This window comes from Hoplias malabaricus, chromosome Y (genome assembly GCF_029633855.1).
Source record: "Hoplias malabaricus isolate fHopMal1 chromosome Y, fHopMal1.hap1, whole genome shotgun sequence".
Taxonomy (NCBI): Eukaryota; Metazoa; Chordata; class Actinopteri; order Characiformes; family Erythrinidae; genus Hoplias; species Hoplias malabaricus.
In genome coordinates, this window is record NC_089820.1 from 49,868,671 (window position 1) to 49,886,161 (window position 17,491).

General features: G+C 39.2%; 1 protein-coding gene across 1 annotated transcript in view; it reads right to left on the reverse strand.

Moving 5' to 3' along the window:
• The window catches only part of LOC136678451 (rho guanine nucleotide exchange factor 40-like), a 67,283-nt gene that overhangs the window by 38,307 nt on the left and 11,485 nt on the right, over positions 1-17,491 (reverse strand). Inside the window, exons 3-10 of the mRNA XM_066656501.1 lie at positions 11,087-13,613; positions 6,698-6,901; positions 6,419-6,542; positions 5,978-6,071; positions 3,444-3,530; positions 2,596-2,712; positions 2,397-2,495; positions 514-662 (exon numbers count right to left, since the gene is read on the reverse strand). Of these exons, the coding sequence (XP_066512598.1) occupies positions 514-662; positions 2,397-2,495; positions 2,596-2,712; positions 3,444-3,530; positions 5,978-6,071; positions 6,419-6,542; positions 6,698-6,901; positions 11,087-13,613 (3,401 nt within the window). The remainder of the gene's footprint in view (positions 1-513; positions 663-2,396; positions 2,496-2,595; positions 2,713-3,443; positions 3,531-5,977; positions 6,072-6,418; positions 6,543-6,697; positions 6,902-11,086; positions 13,614-17,491) is intronic.

The window sequence follows — 17,491 nt, forward strand, 5'->3', positions numbered from 1 at the left end:
CACAAAACACCAGACGAACTGTGGTCTGGACATGCTCACTCACTCTATCTCTTTCCAACAGCTTTTGTTCTCTACCTCCATCTATCTGCTCCTCTCAAAAAGCCCTGCTTTGGCAGGTTGTCCTGCGCTGTGTTTTTTGCCCACCCTCAGAGTTATAAGCACAACTCTGGTCCACTGAAAGACAGTGTCCAAGGTGAATGTTTTGATTTTGATTCTAATGGGCCATTTAGGCCAAACAAGCACTTTTGACAGGAGAACAACAAATGAAGAAGCACATGTGAGAGCCTGAGAGAACTAGCAAGACAGCAGTATGTTTAGCATGATGGTAGAGGTGCACAAAGGCATAAAGTCAACATAATAATTCATTAAGGCAAAAAAGTTTTGTCTAAGGCAGAAAAATGGGGGAATGAGGTCCATTGCATTTGAATAGTATGCACATTACAATGCTGATATTTGAACTCTTTAAAATTGTGTTAGTGGTTGTGGGATTCCACGTGCTTTAGCGATGCTCACCTGTAGTCCTCAGTTAGGCTTACACAGGTCTCCTCTTTGCGGAGGCGAGACAGAGCAGCTCCGCCCTCCAGCTGCAGTCGCACCAGCCTGTTGTCCTCCAACACGTTCCTCATCAGCTCCTTATATTTACATAGCAACACTTGCGCCTCCTGCAGCACATACACACATGCATTTTTATACTCTCAGAAATATAAACCTCTCCCTGAAACTATTTTTTTATGTGGGTGTGGGTGTGTCAAGCAGAAGAAGGCATCTTTTGTATCAAAAGATATTAGCTTAGAGTCTTACTGTCATTCCACAGAACTGACACATTTCTACAGCAACAACAGTAACCCTCACCAAGGAAACAATATTACGAAAAATATGTTGCAATATATTCTACCACTGATGAGAAACCCAGCAGGATGCAGATGATGTCAGTGTTAAACGGTGTCTAATTACATCAATCTGTCTGCACATTGAAATAAATACCTACTGCAATGACTGCTTTAATTACTATGTTAATGTATGCAAGTATGTGGCAAGCTTGGAATGCTAAAGACAAGCAAAAATACTGAATGCTCAAGGTTCTGGACGCTCATTCTCTGTGGATTGCTTCACTATAAAAGTGTGTACAGTGTCAGTGCTATAAAAAAGAGTAATGCAGAGAAAGAGACCGCACTACTGGTTATACGGGACATTCAAAACTAAACCAAGAATTTCTTTTTGCATCACTAGATAATTTCATATTATTGAGATCTGGAAGAGTGGATCATTGTTAGCCCCTTTTAAACATTTAACAGAAAGAAATCCATACATTCATTAAAAGCCTTTTTCACCTATTGAATAGCCCTTGTTAGTGATTTCACTCAAGGCGGTGTTTTCCCAGCTTTTCAACTCCCCATGGACAAGAGGCATCCTTCACTGGCCTAAATTGACAGCCAGGGGTCAACTCAGTCAAAGTCATCAAACACTATCCCTTCTCTACTAAACCTGCGCACCCAGACACTTTATAACACACACACACACACACACACACACACACACACACACACACACACACACACACACACACAGTGAAAACTGGCATATAGACTGCTGCTGACTTTATGCTCCTAAATTTACTTACTGAAGCTATTTTCAATCCTCATTAAACAATGCTAAGCAGAATGAACTGCTACAGTCTGCTGTGCAAACACTAAACACTGAGCGGTATTATAATGTTTGCAAAATAGATCTAAGAAGTGGGTATGCAGGTTCAGGCAGTAAAACAACTCTTACAGAGCTTGGCAAATACAGCTAGACTCTAGTGGCACACATCTCAGACCCGCAATCTGCCAGCTAAACAGTTCTCTAATACTGTATTGAACTGAACTTTGAAGAGGAGAGAGAGAAGATAAAATAGAAAAGATAAACTGCAACCCAAAATCTGTCATGTCAGTCCTGTTAAAGACTAAAATCTGCTGGATAGTTAAAATACGCCAATGCACAGTAAAAGTATTTGCAAATATTACAATTACATGTTAAACAGTGATCAAGATTCTAGGAAACGTGGCATCACTTCTACAGATCCCCTAGTGTGCAATTCTGCTTGTGGAGTGATAACCGAATGAGATATATTTAATTAATATCACCATATTTGTTTATTAAATACGATGACTGCTGGCTGACTGTGTGAAGTATTGTGATTCTACGATGAGCTGCTAACGAGCAATGAGAGACAAAGTCTTTAAACTTAATATGTACTGAGAATTTGATGAACAATGACCATCAAGCACTGGACACCGAATTAGAAAAATACGATTAAGTGTTGTCTACAGTGTGCAGTGAGATTCTATGGCACACTATTATATACCACAATTCCGGAATTAATTTGTTAGTTATGAGATTGTGCGGTACTGTACCTCTGCAGTAGGAGGCAGAACTGTAGACTCCAAGCTGCTGATAGTGCTTTGTAGAAGATTCACTGCATCTTCACAGTGACTGGTCAACTGCTCAGCCCTCTGAGAGAAGGCAGGAGAGTTAGAAGGAGAGAATGCTCAACTGTTCAACTGATAAGAAACGAGACATTGATGATGACGGTGGCTGTAGTGAAAATCATACCATCCTGAAAGAGATCCAACTGGTGAGGGAGAAAGAAAAAGTGCCATCAAACTCAGTGGGAAGCTGAGAGGCATCTATGTGCTTATGGAGAGACTTCAGCGAAGTTAACAGCTCAACCTGACAAACATAATATACAAATGAATTTAATAAATCTTAACATTTCTGGAACATTCACAAAATACCGCAAATATAATTGAAATTGGAAATATGGACTACATATGTCATACCAAAAGAATAAAGTTAACCTTTCTAAATATCATCATCACCTTTATGAGAAATTCAAATTATGGTCTTTCTCATATTTAGAAATTCCAAAAAGCCTAAACTGCTCTGGCAATAAGAAATATCAATTAAAGTACTGGTTTGTAAATACAAGAGTTGTCCACAGAAGCGATAATGATATCCCTCTGCTTACACTGAAGTAAATATTTGTGGCTTTGTGTAGAGTGTTTCAGCTGGCTGTGTCCTTGGCAGTGTGCTCTCTGTCCATCAGCAGAGACACTTGTGTTTCAAGTCCTTCAATCTCTTAGTGCAAGTACAAAGTGTGGGTGCTCCAAAGCCAAGGTTACAGCACAATGCAACCAATAACAGACCGTTGTGAAATGAACAATATGGGCGTTAAACATGAGATAACTGCCTCTAGTTTGCTGAGTGCAGCTTCAGAAAACATTGTATATACTAACAACATATATACTTTATACAATATCATGACAATTGTGGTAGATCTGGTTACATTAGGAATTGTAGAATTAGTCTCTAAATCTACCAACTTCTGAAAATAGATGATCAATTATTAACTTATAAACCATATCACAGAAAAAAAACACATCAGACATGTGACATATTACCTGAACTGAGGTGGGCTTCTCCATGCGTGAGGCTAAATCTCTGTCAGCAAGCAAGAGCACAGTGTGGATACAGCCAGGCATAGCCTCCTGTTTACAGAAAATAACACAAACCTCAATTAACATACATATAAAAAAAATTAGGCAAATGTGGTAGGAAAGGCTCTCAAAATAAGCTCTCTATTGGTGGGTAGGATGGTTCTCCTTCCCCATGAACCTCATGTGTGAAGTGTTTGAAAAGATTCACTGGCACGTCACATGCCTCATATTAAGCACATACTTGCATTTGCCTTCCTTGCTTGGTAGCACCATATGATGAAGAAACTTACCTAAATTAATGGGACTGGCATAAATATATTTGGGATAAAAATGTTTGAAGAACCTTCACATAAAGTAAGCTCCTATAAAAAACTTTTTTCCTAGAATCAAGCATCCCTTGAAAGGTGTTTAAGGAACTTTTTTTTAATTTTTATTGTCATAAGAATTATTACCAGGAAAGTTCAGAAAGAATTTATTATTACCATGCATAGCTGTTGGTTGGCTTCTGTTAAGAATTTAGGCCATTGTTCATTATGTTTATAAACAAATGTGTGGATATTAGTCATGTGTGGATCAGGCTTCCTGGTTTTCTAGCTATACAAGGACTTGGGCATTCTTCATTCTACAATGCTGGGAATTGGGCATTAGTCTTCCAGAACACTGTGATGAATGAATGAAATGATGAATGTGGAGAATGGTCAGGGCAAACAAAGAGTCTGGAAAATAGCAGGATTCAGGTGAAACCTCAACACACCTATGCAAACAAGAACCCGTTTTGGAATGTGGTCAGCTAGCTTGGGCTTATGGCAGTGATAGATAGCCAGCTTTAAATTTCATGCTTGAAAAATACAAACTTCCTGTTAACTTGGAGTTCCAGGGCTTTTTACATACAAGGTTTTGCTCTGATCACAGATCTGTAGAGCTAAACAACAACCAGCATTTAGCAGATGTGATTCAGTAACAGCACAGCCACATGTATTCAATGCCAATCATGCAACAAAGGTGCGATGACACACTGCAACCTGATATTTTTTACCAAGACATGCACAATCTGGTCATGGCACAGAAGTAGTATCAATATCTCCTACTTTAATTCATAGCTTTAACTTACACAGGAAACCTTTAATCACAGATGTGAATTTAAAAAAAAAATAAAACCTTTCACAAAGCAGTGACCAAGCTGCCTACAGCAAAATAAACTCTGCCAAAAAATGACAGAATGTAATATCTCATTTTCACAGCTGTGTGTATGCTAGGATTTATAGCTGGAAAGCCTGTCATTCTCAGATTCTAAAAGCAATTAAAACATGACAAATATCTGGTTTCTATCCAGCACACCTCAACAATTAAGACTCGTGAGAATGTGGCAGCAAAATGGTATAATGTCTTGCTTTGCCTCTACAAATACTTTTAAATGGCTCAGCCTCAGCCACAATTTCCCAACTTATCATATGCCACAACTGCAGGAGTATGTGCCTGTATAAATAAGGCAAATTCAAAATGCCGCTATGAACACAATGATACTACTGTGGTCAAACTGATTAATAGGAAAATTCCATTCTTCAGCTGGCCACAAGTCTTGTCAGATTGGATAGATATAGATTGGGGGAGGCTACAATGTCAGCCCAATGAGACTATAATAAGATGATGGTATCTGTTGCAGCCATTGTGGTGTGAGGCAGAAGCTTCAGGCTGTCTGTGTTGGACCAGTAACAAGATTGCTGGCACTTGTCTGAATGGGATGTAAAAGCTACCTCTCAATCACTGTTAGCACTGACCTAGAATGGAGTGAAGGGCACCTTAATGCTCTAATCTCCTTTCCTGGATGTTCTAATGTTCACTCTGAGACAAAGGAATCTCCAGCATAGTACCCTCAGGGTTAGAACAATCCTGTAGACTATTCATGAAAACACATCCCCAATCTGCCTTCTTGATAATAATTCATTAATTTGCTTACACACAGTGGCATGTCCACCCCCGTTTCTCTCTCTCAGTTTCTCTCTTTATCTCGCCCTCATCTGTTAGGCTATTTCTGTTGTGTTTTCTTGGAAGAATTGCACACTGTTCAGGCAAAAGCCAAGAAGGCAGAAGGGGACAGATTAGCTGCAAGGGGCTTAAACTTTTAGAAATATAGAGTCCTGTCCCTCTCTCCAGCTCTCTCTCTCATTCGTAAAAATTCAATCTTGCAGCAGACAAATCAAAAGATGGGCTTTAAGTGCTTTTCGGGAGTTCATTTTGGCCTTATTAGAGTTGCAACATTAAGCACAATTGCTTTTCTGTTTATAAAGCTGGCAGAAAATGACTTAATTATGGAGTTTAGTCAAAGTTAAGGCGAGGACATTCTGGGCTAATATGCTTTAAAGTGGTGTATACTTGGAGGATATGAAAGGCATGTGGCAACATATATTTTCTACTGAATGGTGTAAGTGTAATATCTGTAATATAACAGTAGTGTGATGAAACATTATTCTGGAGAATAGTTAGTCATTCATTCTCACCTGTAGAATGTTGAAAGCTTTGAAAAGAGCAGGGACAGGTGAGCACCTGCGGGCATCCACCAGAACAGTCAAACCAAGCGCCCGCACTTCCTTTCTATAACACAGATACATGAGTCGTAGAAACGCAGATATGTAAACATTATTAAGCATACCCAAATCACTTCACCTGTTAATAAACCATATTTGACTCATTTGCCAATGCATTTATATAAAATCTATGTTGTTATGAAAACATACAAATGCTTATGTATGCTATTAGTACTACATTCAACTCTCCATGGTGTTCTTATACTAGCAACAGCATGTTCTCTCTTTTTGCTTATCAATGTAAAGAAGTATATAGTTCCACTGATGAAAAAATGCATGGACTTTTCTAACTTTGAAACCTGATTTAATAAAAGAACATGAAGATTTCTTGAAAACAGCTGTCTGAGGCAATACCTGAGAATGGTGCAGAAGTAGACCATGATCCGCACAAGCTCGCCACTGTTGCAGCTTGGGTTCAGCCAAGCTGTGTTTCTTGTTGTCACTGTTAAAAGCGCATGGCCTGACTTGTCTCGTGTGCCTGGAGTTAAAATGAGAGGAGAACAATTTACGATCTTTGTATGTGCTTTGAGGCAAAAGCATCTATAGCACATACAGTCTATTGCTATTGAAAGAAAACCTCCAGTAGGATGTTTTAGTTTCATTTACCACATACATAAAAGTATCATCTCTCACCTGGCAGGCAGAGCACTCCTGAGCTCAAGATGTCAGGATTGATGTTATGTGCTTCAGCAAGAGCAGGTTGGCTTCTTAAAGACACAGAAGGCACAGGGACACGATCTTTGAGCTTCACTGTTGAAAGGTTCTCTCTATTGATTTCAACCAGAGAAGAAGTCTCTGATACAGGACACAGTGGTTGGCCCTCTGTCCGGATGAAATCTGGGATACGGAAATTGGTTTGAACACAGTCACAAAAGAGATATGGAGAACTGATATACTCTCTCACATTCCCACTGACACATTTCAAATAACTGGGTAAAGAACAACATCCTATGTATGTGATGTCATTGTTGTCATCAGTCACAGTTTGGATCAAGGAACTTTAAAATGGACTAAAGCTGAATGTGTGCACTAAAATCCTGCTACACTGAGAATCCACACATTTTGAGTGATCACAATACACAATCTTTTACTCAGAGAGATTTGTGACAAAGCGTGCTTGGTGACAAAATCCCACAGGCTCACAACTTTTAGCTCAAAATTTCAAAAGGTCATTAACATACTCAAGCCTCCAGGTCAGGATTGTCAAAGCTACCGAACTCTCTAGCGTTTTCAATTAACAACAGGACAAAGCTGACAATCCATGGTGAAATTCCACATCCAACCAACACAGTTTCAACAGTGTCGTGCCTGTGCAGTCTTGTGACTGTGAGTCTTGGTTTGTAAATCCACAAAGATCCAACTGTTTTAAAAATGCTGGACCATGAGAGGGCTCATACTAAAGGGCTTTGATTGTGCTGAGGAGCTTAGGGATAATATTTAACAGAAGATATGCTGAGTTTAGCCTCCAAGAACAGTAAAAACAAACATTTACTGCCAATGCATCACCACTGCATACAACTCAAAAATCTCAGATCCAAAGCAGATGAGATACAGGCAAGAGACTTCCAAATGTTGCCTTGTGCTCATAAACCACAAAGATAAGGAAAACAAGAATAATCTGACTCTAAGTCTGCCATATTTCTAAAGGGCTTAGAGCTGGTATTGTGGAGGTGAAGACCTGAAGACATGGTTCCAAAACATAACAGAATGTTAATCTTTAGAAAGACAAGGCAGCAGTGAATTTGATAAATTTTAGCGTTTTATACTTTTATCCCTGGCCCATGCCTTTCCCCATGTCAGAGTAGGCTTGCTCTAGGACAGCCAACAATATCAGTGGCACTAGACTTTGGAAGGGACCCTTGAGGATTTAAAGTGTTGCAGAGCAGAACAGGATGAGGTTTCACACTTCTCCCCTCCTCTGTCTGAAGGGCAAGCCTGTCCAAAGACCATGGTCTATTCTGCTTTTAATTCTCCATTTTCCCATTTTTCATCCTTGTTTTCATTCCATCACAGATGTGGCTGCTGTCACCAGGGTAGGCCTTTTAAGCTGTCTGGTAAATGGCTTTATAGCTGTGTTATTTTTGTTACAGACATGCTAACTGTCTAGGGATTTTTTTCTTTTTTTATGTTTTGAGGTCTGCAATATGCATATTTAATTCCAGGCAAAATGTCCATTAGGTATGGGTTATTCATTTTTCAGCATCAGAAAAAAGCCAGTATTTGGCATGTGCATCATTTGCACAGCATTAGCTTCTACTCTTAAAAGATCTGCACCAATAATTACAGCACTAGTTCCTATTTCGAAATATATATATTCATATTTCTCCACACACTTCAAAATTCTGTTTTAAGATGTTGCATTTTCTGATTTTCCTTATCAAAGCAATCCCAAACACATTCAAATGTTGATGGCCTCTGGTGAGGCCCTTTCATTGTTCTGAAAACATCAGCAGGTTCTCTGTTTGATTTGCAAATTTCCTTAATTGATTTTCTTTCTCAGTAACAACCTGTTGACAACTACAAATCCTTTTTATGCCCATAGCAATGAGATGCTTTCTCACAGGGAAAGACTAGACAGAAAAACCTGTGGACACTGATTTGTTACTATCTATCCAGTCTATACAAATGAAAACTCTAAGCATGGTTTATCTGATGATGACAGGTTTGGAACCTACTAGGGCATATATTTAGTTGTTAATCTTATATATGGGCTCTGTATTGGAACTATAAGATTCTTCACTGTTCAAAACTATCCAGAATAGTAGAACTCCTTGAGTTCAATCTATGCATATGTGGTTTTATCCTATAGTGGCTGTCAGATATGCCTAGTTCATCAGCACTCCCACACAGACTGGATAGTCACCATGCTCTCTTAACATAGAGGAGGAAATAAAGACCTCTAATCTACTTTCCAGAGGTGATGTGCCTAAAAAAAACACTCTATACTCACTGGAAGACTTCATGGGCCTCAAAAAACTGGGTTGCACAATTACTTTGTTTATACTCTTTTGTTTAAGGTCAAAAAACCGTATATCTGTTATTTAAGAAATCATTCTTGTTTGAACAAGAATAAACCAGATTACAGGGATGGACAAGTTAAAAATGTCAAAAAAAGTACAAGTTGTAGGTGCCAATGTGGCTGTAATTACAGCATCGCCCCCGTTGTAGCAGAGAAACCCAAACACAGGTTAGTGTGTGTAAACCACCCACCTGGACAGAGACAGCAGCATCAATCACAGCAACCGACTAACAACAAACAAAGACACTGCGGTCTTCAAAACAGACACTTCCACATTCATTAACACTACCCTCCACCTGTAGTGGCCCACCCACCTGCCCCTATACTTGCTCAGTACTCCAGTTCACACCTGGACATTGTAAAAGCAAAAGGAATCATCTAACACTCAAACCAAACCAAAACATTGCACAGGTGTTTTTAAAGGCACGTCATAGACACTGGTAAAGATATTTTAACATTTTGGTCAATCAAAGATCTATATATTTTTAAATATTAATAGTATTATTACTAATTATTATTAATAGTATTATTATTATTTAAAATATCCCAGTAAGTTTACCATTCACTTTTTGTGTCTCACTTAGTGAAGTTTTAATCATAGTTTATTTTCCATTTTTTTTTGTTTTTTTTTATTGCATGCCCACTTCATTAAAAAATATCTGACTGAATGATTTTATTAGATATTTTATATTAGGCTAATATATGTACACTGTATACTGTACATGTACACTGTACAAATCCATCATCTTTGCATCTGTTTAAAATGTTTCTGTATAGCTCAGCTGACAGCTGTTATTTAAGAAAACACTAAGATTAGTTTGGATATCTGTTTTTTTTTTGTCATGCCTATTCCTAGTAAATACATTTCTATTCCTAAATAACGCAATGTACCATTTTGCTTTAAGAATTGTCCTGTTCCACTGTCTACACATGCATCATAATTCTGCCTTGTTTTGTCCTGAGTCTTCACTTTTACCAATAATCTGTATGCAGACAAACAATCAACATGTTCTCTTAAGGAGACGCACAATCACAACCCAGTCAAAACATGGTCAAACTAAATCTGCATTCAGCATTAGCTTAAGGCAAATGTTCACAAATACAATTAAATCCAAAAGAAAAGCTATTAAATTACCAAATACACAAAACCAGAGACACTGGGAGTGCTGCACATGACCCAGTCCTCCTGCCAGCGCTCTTAGTTTCCAGCAGGGCTTTAAAAAAGCAGCCTGTCTTGGCCATTGTTCAGTGGAGTCACCACTAAAACTGAAAACAAACTGTCTAGAGACCGGAATATGACCTGCGATGAAGTCTGCCCTTGTAAAATGCCCGTCTTAAGCAGAAACAGGCATCCTCACTCCCCATTCTTTTGGTGTTGTTGTTTTTTTTCCTCTCTTAACAGCGGATGAAGAGAAAGGCAGGTCACTGGCTGTAGCACGGGCCATTTGAGAGCCATTTGTAGGCTGTCAGTAGGCTGCTGCTTGAGGTCCTTGTCCATGGAACAGTCTAGCACTGTCACTGCATGCTGGAGAAACTAGTGCTTGTGGGGATAGTGCTTGAAAATGGCAAAAATATAAATATTTGCTAAAGATGCTAAGAATAGCAAAACCTAAAAAACGTGTAGACAGTTTGAAATGAAGTACATGATAAAAAAAGTTAAAAAAGTTTTCATAAAATTAATAGATATAAAGAAACAAAAATACACTACAGCATGAGGTCCTGGGATGAACATAAATGAGGAAGTAATGAATATAGGAAAATAAGAAATGGAGATAAGTGGAATGATGGAGAGGGTGATGAGGACGAGGAAAAGGAGGAAGAGGACAAGTGGATACCTTATTAGTTTTAAGTAAAAACAAGCTGGTAAAAAATACAGCAGTAAGTAGGGAAAAGAGAGGAGGGCCAAAAAAGGAAAAATTTGATTAAAGTGTTAAAATGGAAAAAAGAAAAGAATAGTTTGGCAGGGGAAATAGGAGTCTGAGTTCAGGGAGAATAGGGTCTACCTTGGTCTTGCTGCTGTTGATGAGGATGAGATTCCATGTCTGATTCCAGCTGTGAGGAGCCATTAACATTAACAGGAGATGTAAGTTCATCCTCTGTCCTCTTCTCTTCTATTTTATCCTCCTGTCTCTCCTCCTCCTTCACTCTCTCCTCCGCTGGTTGAGCCAATATAGGAGTGTTTTCTCCTTCCTCCAAAAGTGTATCCAGAGTGTTTGCAAACTTTTCCTCTGGGGGCGAGCCCCCCTTTGTGATTGGCACTTCTGAAACCTGATATATAGGCTTTGTTTTGATCTGAGAAACATCAGCTGCTACTGCATGCTCACTTTTAATTGTGGTGAATCCCATAATATTACTCTCCTCAATTCCCTTGGAGCTATTTGGTGCACATTCTGTTTTCTCTGACTCCTCCACTTCTAAAGTTTTCTCTTTGTCTACCTTCTGTATTCCCCCCTTCTCTCTCTCTTCAGTTTGTTCAGTCTCCTGAGCTGTAGGTGTGCTTACACTTGTGCCAGATTTGGGCGTGGAATCCACCAAACCTGTCTGAGGAGTCTCTCCTTTGTCTTCCACAGCAACTGCTGGGCTGTCTTTGTCCTCCTCTCTATTGAAATTACTCTCCATCCCTTCTTTTCTAGTTCCTGCCTCATACGGTGCCACCTCCTCATATGGTGTCTCATTCTTTAGTCTCTTCTCTTTAGGACTTACTTCTTCTACCTTTACTTCTTGTTCAGTGACTGCATTTGTATCTCCCTCACATCTGCTTTTACTTTCGTCTTCCTCACTTGACTCTGTCCTCTCCTGACCTAGACCAACAGCTGTAACTTGACCCTCCCCACACTCTGTAGGGACAAAGGCCCAGTCTACCTGCTGCCCCACGGGGCAGGCTGACCCAAGCCTGCCCTTTTCAACATTACAGAGGCCAGGGCTACTTTCCCTACCACATGGACCACTCTCAGAGGCTGCAGGCTCACAAACTAGCCTGTTCACATCGTCCTTGTCCTCAGACTCAGGTTGTCCTTCTGTATCTGTGCTATTCTGTATCTGACAGGCTTCTGCCTGTGCTTCTATCTGCTTCTCTACAGACTCTGCAAATTCCATAAGCTCTGATTCTGGTAAGCTAATGTCCTGCTCTTCTCTTGAGTTACTGTCTGTTTCAATCTGACTTTCAACACTCGAAACATCCACAATAGTCTTTTCTAAGTCCGTGCTATCACCATTCATTGTAGGTACCTGAACCTCAGCACCTGAGTTTTCTTTGGTGTTTTCTGGTTTTATAAGCTCTGATTCTCCAATGCTTACATTTTGCATGTCCCTCAAATTACTGTCCATTGTAATTTCACTTTCAACTGTCTTCACATCCACAATAGTATTTTCTAAGTCAGTGGTATTGTCATTTATCATAGACTGTTCAGAGTTTGAGCCTTCGTTAGTGTTTACTTTTTCTAGAACATTAGCTGCTGTTAATATTTCAGTGTCTGAACTTGATACGTTTTTTGTTTTTGAATCACAAAGTGCTGTTTTGTCTGTGCTTTCAGGTTCGCATTCTCTCTCAGATTCATGCTCAGGTACACTGTCTGAATTGGCTGTACCTGTAGCTGTAGCACAGGTGGCTTTGAATTGATCCATCTGCTGCTGGGGGTTGGGTGCATCTGCTGGAGTGGTGCTGGTTATTACGGGCTGCAATGGATCACTCAAATTCTCCTCAATTAGCATGGCGCATACTATGCTTTGGGAACACAAGGTGTTTTTTATGACACTCTGAGAGGAATTAGTGTTTGGCTGCAAAACTGAAAGCTCTGAAGTCCGTGGTTTGTGGAGGTTTCTATAGTTCATGCTTATAGACTGAGTCAAAGATCCCTTCTGTGGTGAAAAACGAGGTAGCTCAATTTCCGCCAGCTCCACGTATTCACCTTCTGAATCATCAGCAGTGCTGCTCGAACTCCTCCCACTACTGTCTTTAGTGTACTGTTTATCCAGAGCAGGGATGAGCTTAACCCCTCTACTTTGATTTGCACTCTCTTCCGTTTGGTCCATGGAAGTGTGTATCAAAATCCCACGTCTTGAGCGATCTTCATGTTCAGTATCAGAATCTTCTCTACTACCATCAACGCCCTTCACTGTTCCATTTCCCAACACTGACTGGGGCATTTTCGAGGGTTTGCTGACAAACTCTGGTTGTACTACATCCTCCCAGGGCACTCTGAATATATTGTTATCTGCAGAGAGGAGACAGTGCTCCAGTGCAGCCCGGCCATCCCCACCCCTTTCCCTATTGATGGAGTCCAACCAGGCCATGCTAAAAAGGGAGTTGTAGGCTAGCTCCGGAACCTCCAGCTCCTCCACATGACGCCCATTCACAGACAGAAACTTGAGGGCAATGTGTGGAGGTCTTCTTGGTGATGCTGCAACCTGCAGATAGAAGTCTCCGGGACGTAGGACACGTCTGTCCAGAGAGGACAGCTGGATTATGACCTTCTCATGGACACACAGTGGCCAGCCCTCGTAGCGAAACAGGAAGCCACAATAGGGGAACTGCAGAGGGAAAGAGAAACCGAAGGTTGTAAAATTTGGTCGGGCTTTGTCTTTCATTTCAAACAAAAGTTATTACAACAATTTACAAATACAAGAAGGCATAGAAACTGAGCATAAAATATAAAAATAATAAATAATATTAAAACATTGGGCAAACTATGATATATATATATATATATATATATATATATATATATACACACACACACACACACACACACACACACACACAGAAGCAGTCAAATATTTGGATACACCCACTCAGGGAGGGTTTCCTGTATTTTGAGTCATTTTCCACATATTGTGAATGTACAGAACCATTACAGTACCAGGACCTCCCATTCAATGTGTTTTTATTTGTTTTCTATTATTCTCTATATTGTAAATGAATGTGGTAAACATCAAAACTAAACTAAATGTGTTTGAGACACAGTTGTATACAGTGAACAGCCCTATTCCACCAATGACTAAAGAGAAGTCGTACTGAATAATGAGATGTTTCACCAAGACTTGAGACAGGGCTAGATAGTTCAGAGGAAGAACGGACAATGAAATCTTTTATGCCCAAAAGAGACTTTCTTCCTGACTACATACATACAAATGATTTTTTTCCCTACAGTTTCCATCTGTTTATTAAATCAGGAACAAGACAAGCCACAATTTAATCTCAAGAAATGAAAAAAATTGGTTTCTAAATGCAGCACATTTAACTGGATTTCTTTCTATACACTGTGACAATCACTGGTACACTGAGTTGCTCTGTAACTCGATACGAAAGGCCCCAGATATGTCAGCGATGGATCAAACATTCTCCCAGAATTTGACTCTGGGGCAGCCAAGAATTATCCGAAGTTTCTTTTCAAAGCGAAGGCTTGAGGAGTCTGGAGAGGATGTAGGGTAGTGTGTCGCGGGTGGAAGCCATGAGGGGGGTGAAAGGGCTTTTTATTCGAGGAGCAATCATCCTACTCTGGCTGCTGGTTTCCATTATGATAGCCTTATGTGCCTTCATCCAGGCCTTTAAACTGCAACCACTGTGTTTGGCATGGTAGAGAGATTTTGAAGCAACCCAGTGATCGCAGGTGCAGCAAGGAAGAGATTTTCCCACAGATAGAAGCCCTAAAACCCATACACAATAAATACATGGTAGACACAAAGTTTTACAAGTAATCACAGGGAAAGAATAGTATCTCTACAATCCACAACTCTGCCTCCAAATAACATGCCTTCAATAATTGTTACTAATGTAATAAATACATATATGAATTATATATATATGTGTGTGTCTGTGTGTGAGGGAAAAGCAAGAGAACAAAAAAAATGTGGTTACTCCACAATCACAGTCATCAGGGGTCAAGGTGTCCTCTCTTTGACTGCTTGGCCAAAGCCACTGAGAGGCACTGATTAACTCCAGTACCTTTTCATAATTAAAAGTAAAGCTGGTGGCTTTGATGACATAGATGTTTCATAAATTGAAATCAAAGCACTGCTGTACTGATAGTGTCCTCAGGACAATCCAACGCATTTAAAATATACTTAAAGCCTCATTTCTGCTACATCTTTCTATAGTCCAGGCCTTCAAGTCCAGGGTAACTCTTAAATGCAAGGGTGCCTCCATTAGTTTGTACATACTGTAGTACTAAAAAAAAAACTATTATCATTATTTTGAATAATATAAAACCAAAAATCTGCTGGCAGACAAACTAAAAAGCACTAGTCAGTTGTTGTTGAGGAAATATCAGAAGCGTCTACAATGACATACACTATGACAAAGCTGAAAAACATCAATAAATATTTTATAATATAAATAATATTCACAGACACAGATCAAATCTCAATGCTGTCAGGAACGCTCGGACTGACGGAGGTGGACATACTTGCTAAAACACAATGACTAACTTTATTTACAACACAAGATAACAATACAGAGACAGATTAAGATAACTAGACAGAATACTTAAACAAAGAAAGACCTAGACTGGGAGACATACTTAATAGACAGACTGAGAGAGTTAAACAGACTAAAACTGGACAGAGAGCTATACAGAGAACTAAACAGAGACCTAGACATGGAGAGCTAACTAAATACCTGGACAAGGAGAACTAAAACAAACCTAGACAGAAATCTAAAACAGACAAACCTAATGAGAACTCAAAGCACATGGAAGAACAGACAGACCAGACAGATACACAGGGAGAATAACCAAATCAAGGAACAGACAAGACAGACATGCAAACATGGACCAATTCCAAGAACCAACAAGACAGACATACAAACATGGAATGTCCAACAAACACACACACAGAGACAAGGGAACTTAAATGCACACCACAGACAAGAAACACCTGGGACAGCTAATGAGAGAGCAGGGTAACAAATGAGGATGAGGAGGAACAAAGGCGGGACTAGGGCGGAGACTTGAACAATAACATACAGATCCATGTGCTAAGTGTGCACATGGAGGGGACAACAGACAAGACAGAACAAGGGCGTGACAAAGGCACATAAACTTGACCAAATACTAAAATAAAATCAAGCTAACTTGTAGCCTGTTATAGTTATGTCCATAAAATTATTGCAATACTAAATACTACATGTAAAATATCTTTTGGTGTGTAGTTTCTAGTAATGTCTTCATTATTACTGTGTATAAGTAAAAATAATTAACAACTCAGCACTAATATCTAAACCACGATGGTCTGGACACTGCTACATCTTCCAGGAAATATGTTTAAAAATAATTATATAATAAATATATTGTTTAAAATGTATTAATGTAAAATATGTTAATAGTTAATAATACTTTATCAATATACTCCACATATGAAATATTAAACGTGTCAGCTGGAAAATAATAATGAAGTATCAGGAGGGATATGAGTTCACTACAGTCCTTTCATTATCTGCATTCCTTTGTGCATTCTTTTAGAGTTCTAATTCACAAAGCAAAGCTTTTAACCCATAAATGCCTATTAATAGCTGTGCCTTTTTTCTGCAAGACCTGCACAGACTTTGTTCAAAGCAACACAGATAATGACGAGGGTAGAACAACCCTTCATCTCTCTTCTTCCCTTTCCCTAATACAGAGTGCATGTGGACTGATTGCTTGCTCACTGATGAGAGGTGGGGTTGAGGTGACAGGGTGCTGCAGTCTTTGCTGTGTGTGTGGGTGTTTGTGTGTATTTGGGTGTGTATATGTGAGTTGACAGAAGCACTCAAATGAGCTTAGAAAGGTTTCCTTCCTTCAGGACACTACTCTTGTGTTGTTTCACACAGCTACATACTGCCTACACATTATATACAATTTTTTCTATGAAAGTATATATATAACTAGTTAAGATATAATCGTGATTCATCAGAGAAAATTCTTCTGAATTCTATAGAAACTGATTGACCGTTCACAACAGTAGTGATGAGAAGCTGATGCCTAAAGCATTTATCTTTAATAGTTTCATCACTGCTACTATCTTAGGTTTACATTAGTGCCTGGGATTATCTCAGCAAAAAGAGTTTTTTGTATATACTTACAATAATTTTACTCTCATCAACTTTATATATAACAAAGAAATGGGTAGCTTCACTGGTTAGCATAAATATATATTAAATGACCAGAATTGTGTTGTAAATATTATGATCCTTGGCTCTTTAATTATCATTTATCATAATAATGACAGGTTATTTTCATATCAGCCACCTTAACCTCAGACACAAAATATGCCTGTGCTCAAAACAGTTGCTAAGTAAAGTCTCTAGGTCAAGTGGGTGGTATATATAGTTTACAGCCTCACTGCCAGCCAAAATAGGGGGAACAGTAAATGAAATCAAGCCTGAAGCATGTGTTCATGCTTCAGAGAGAGAGTGAGAGCGAGTGAGAGCAAGA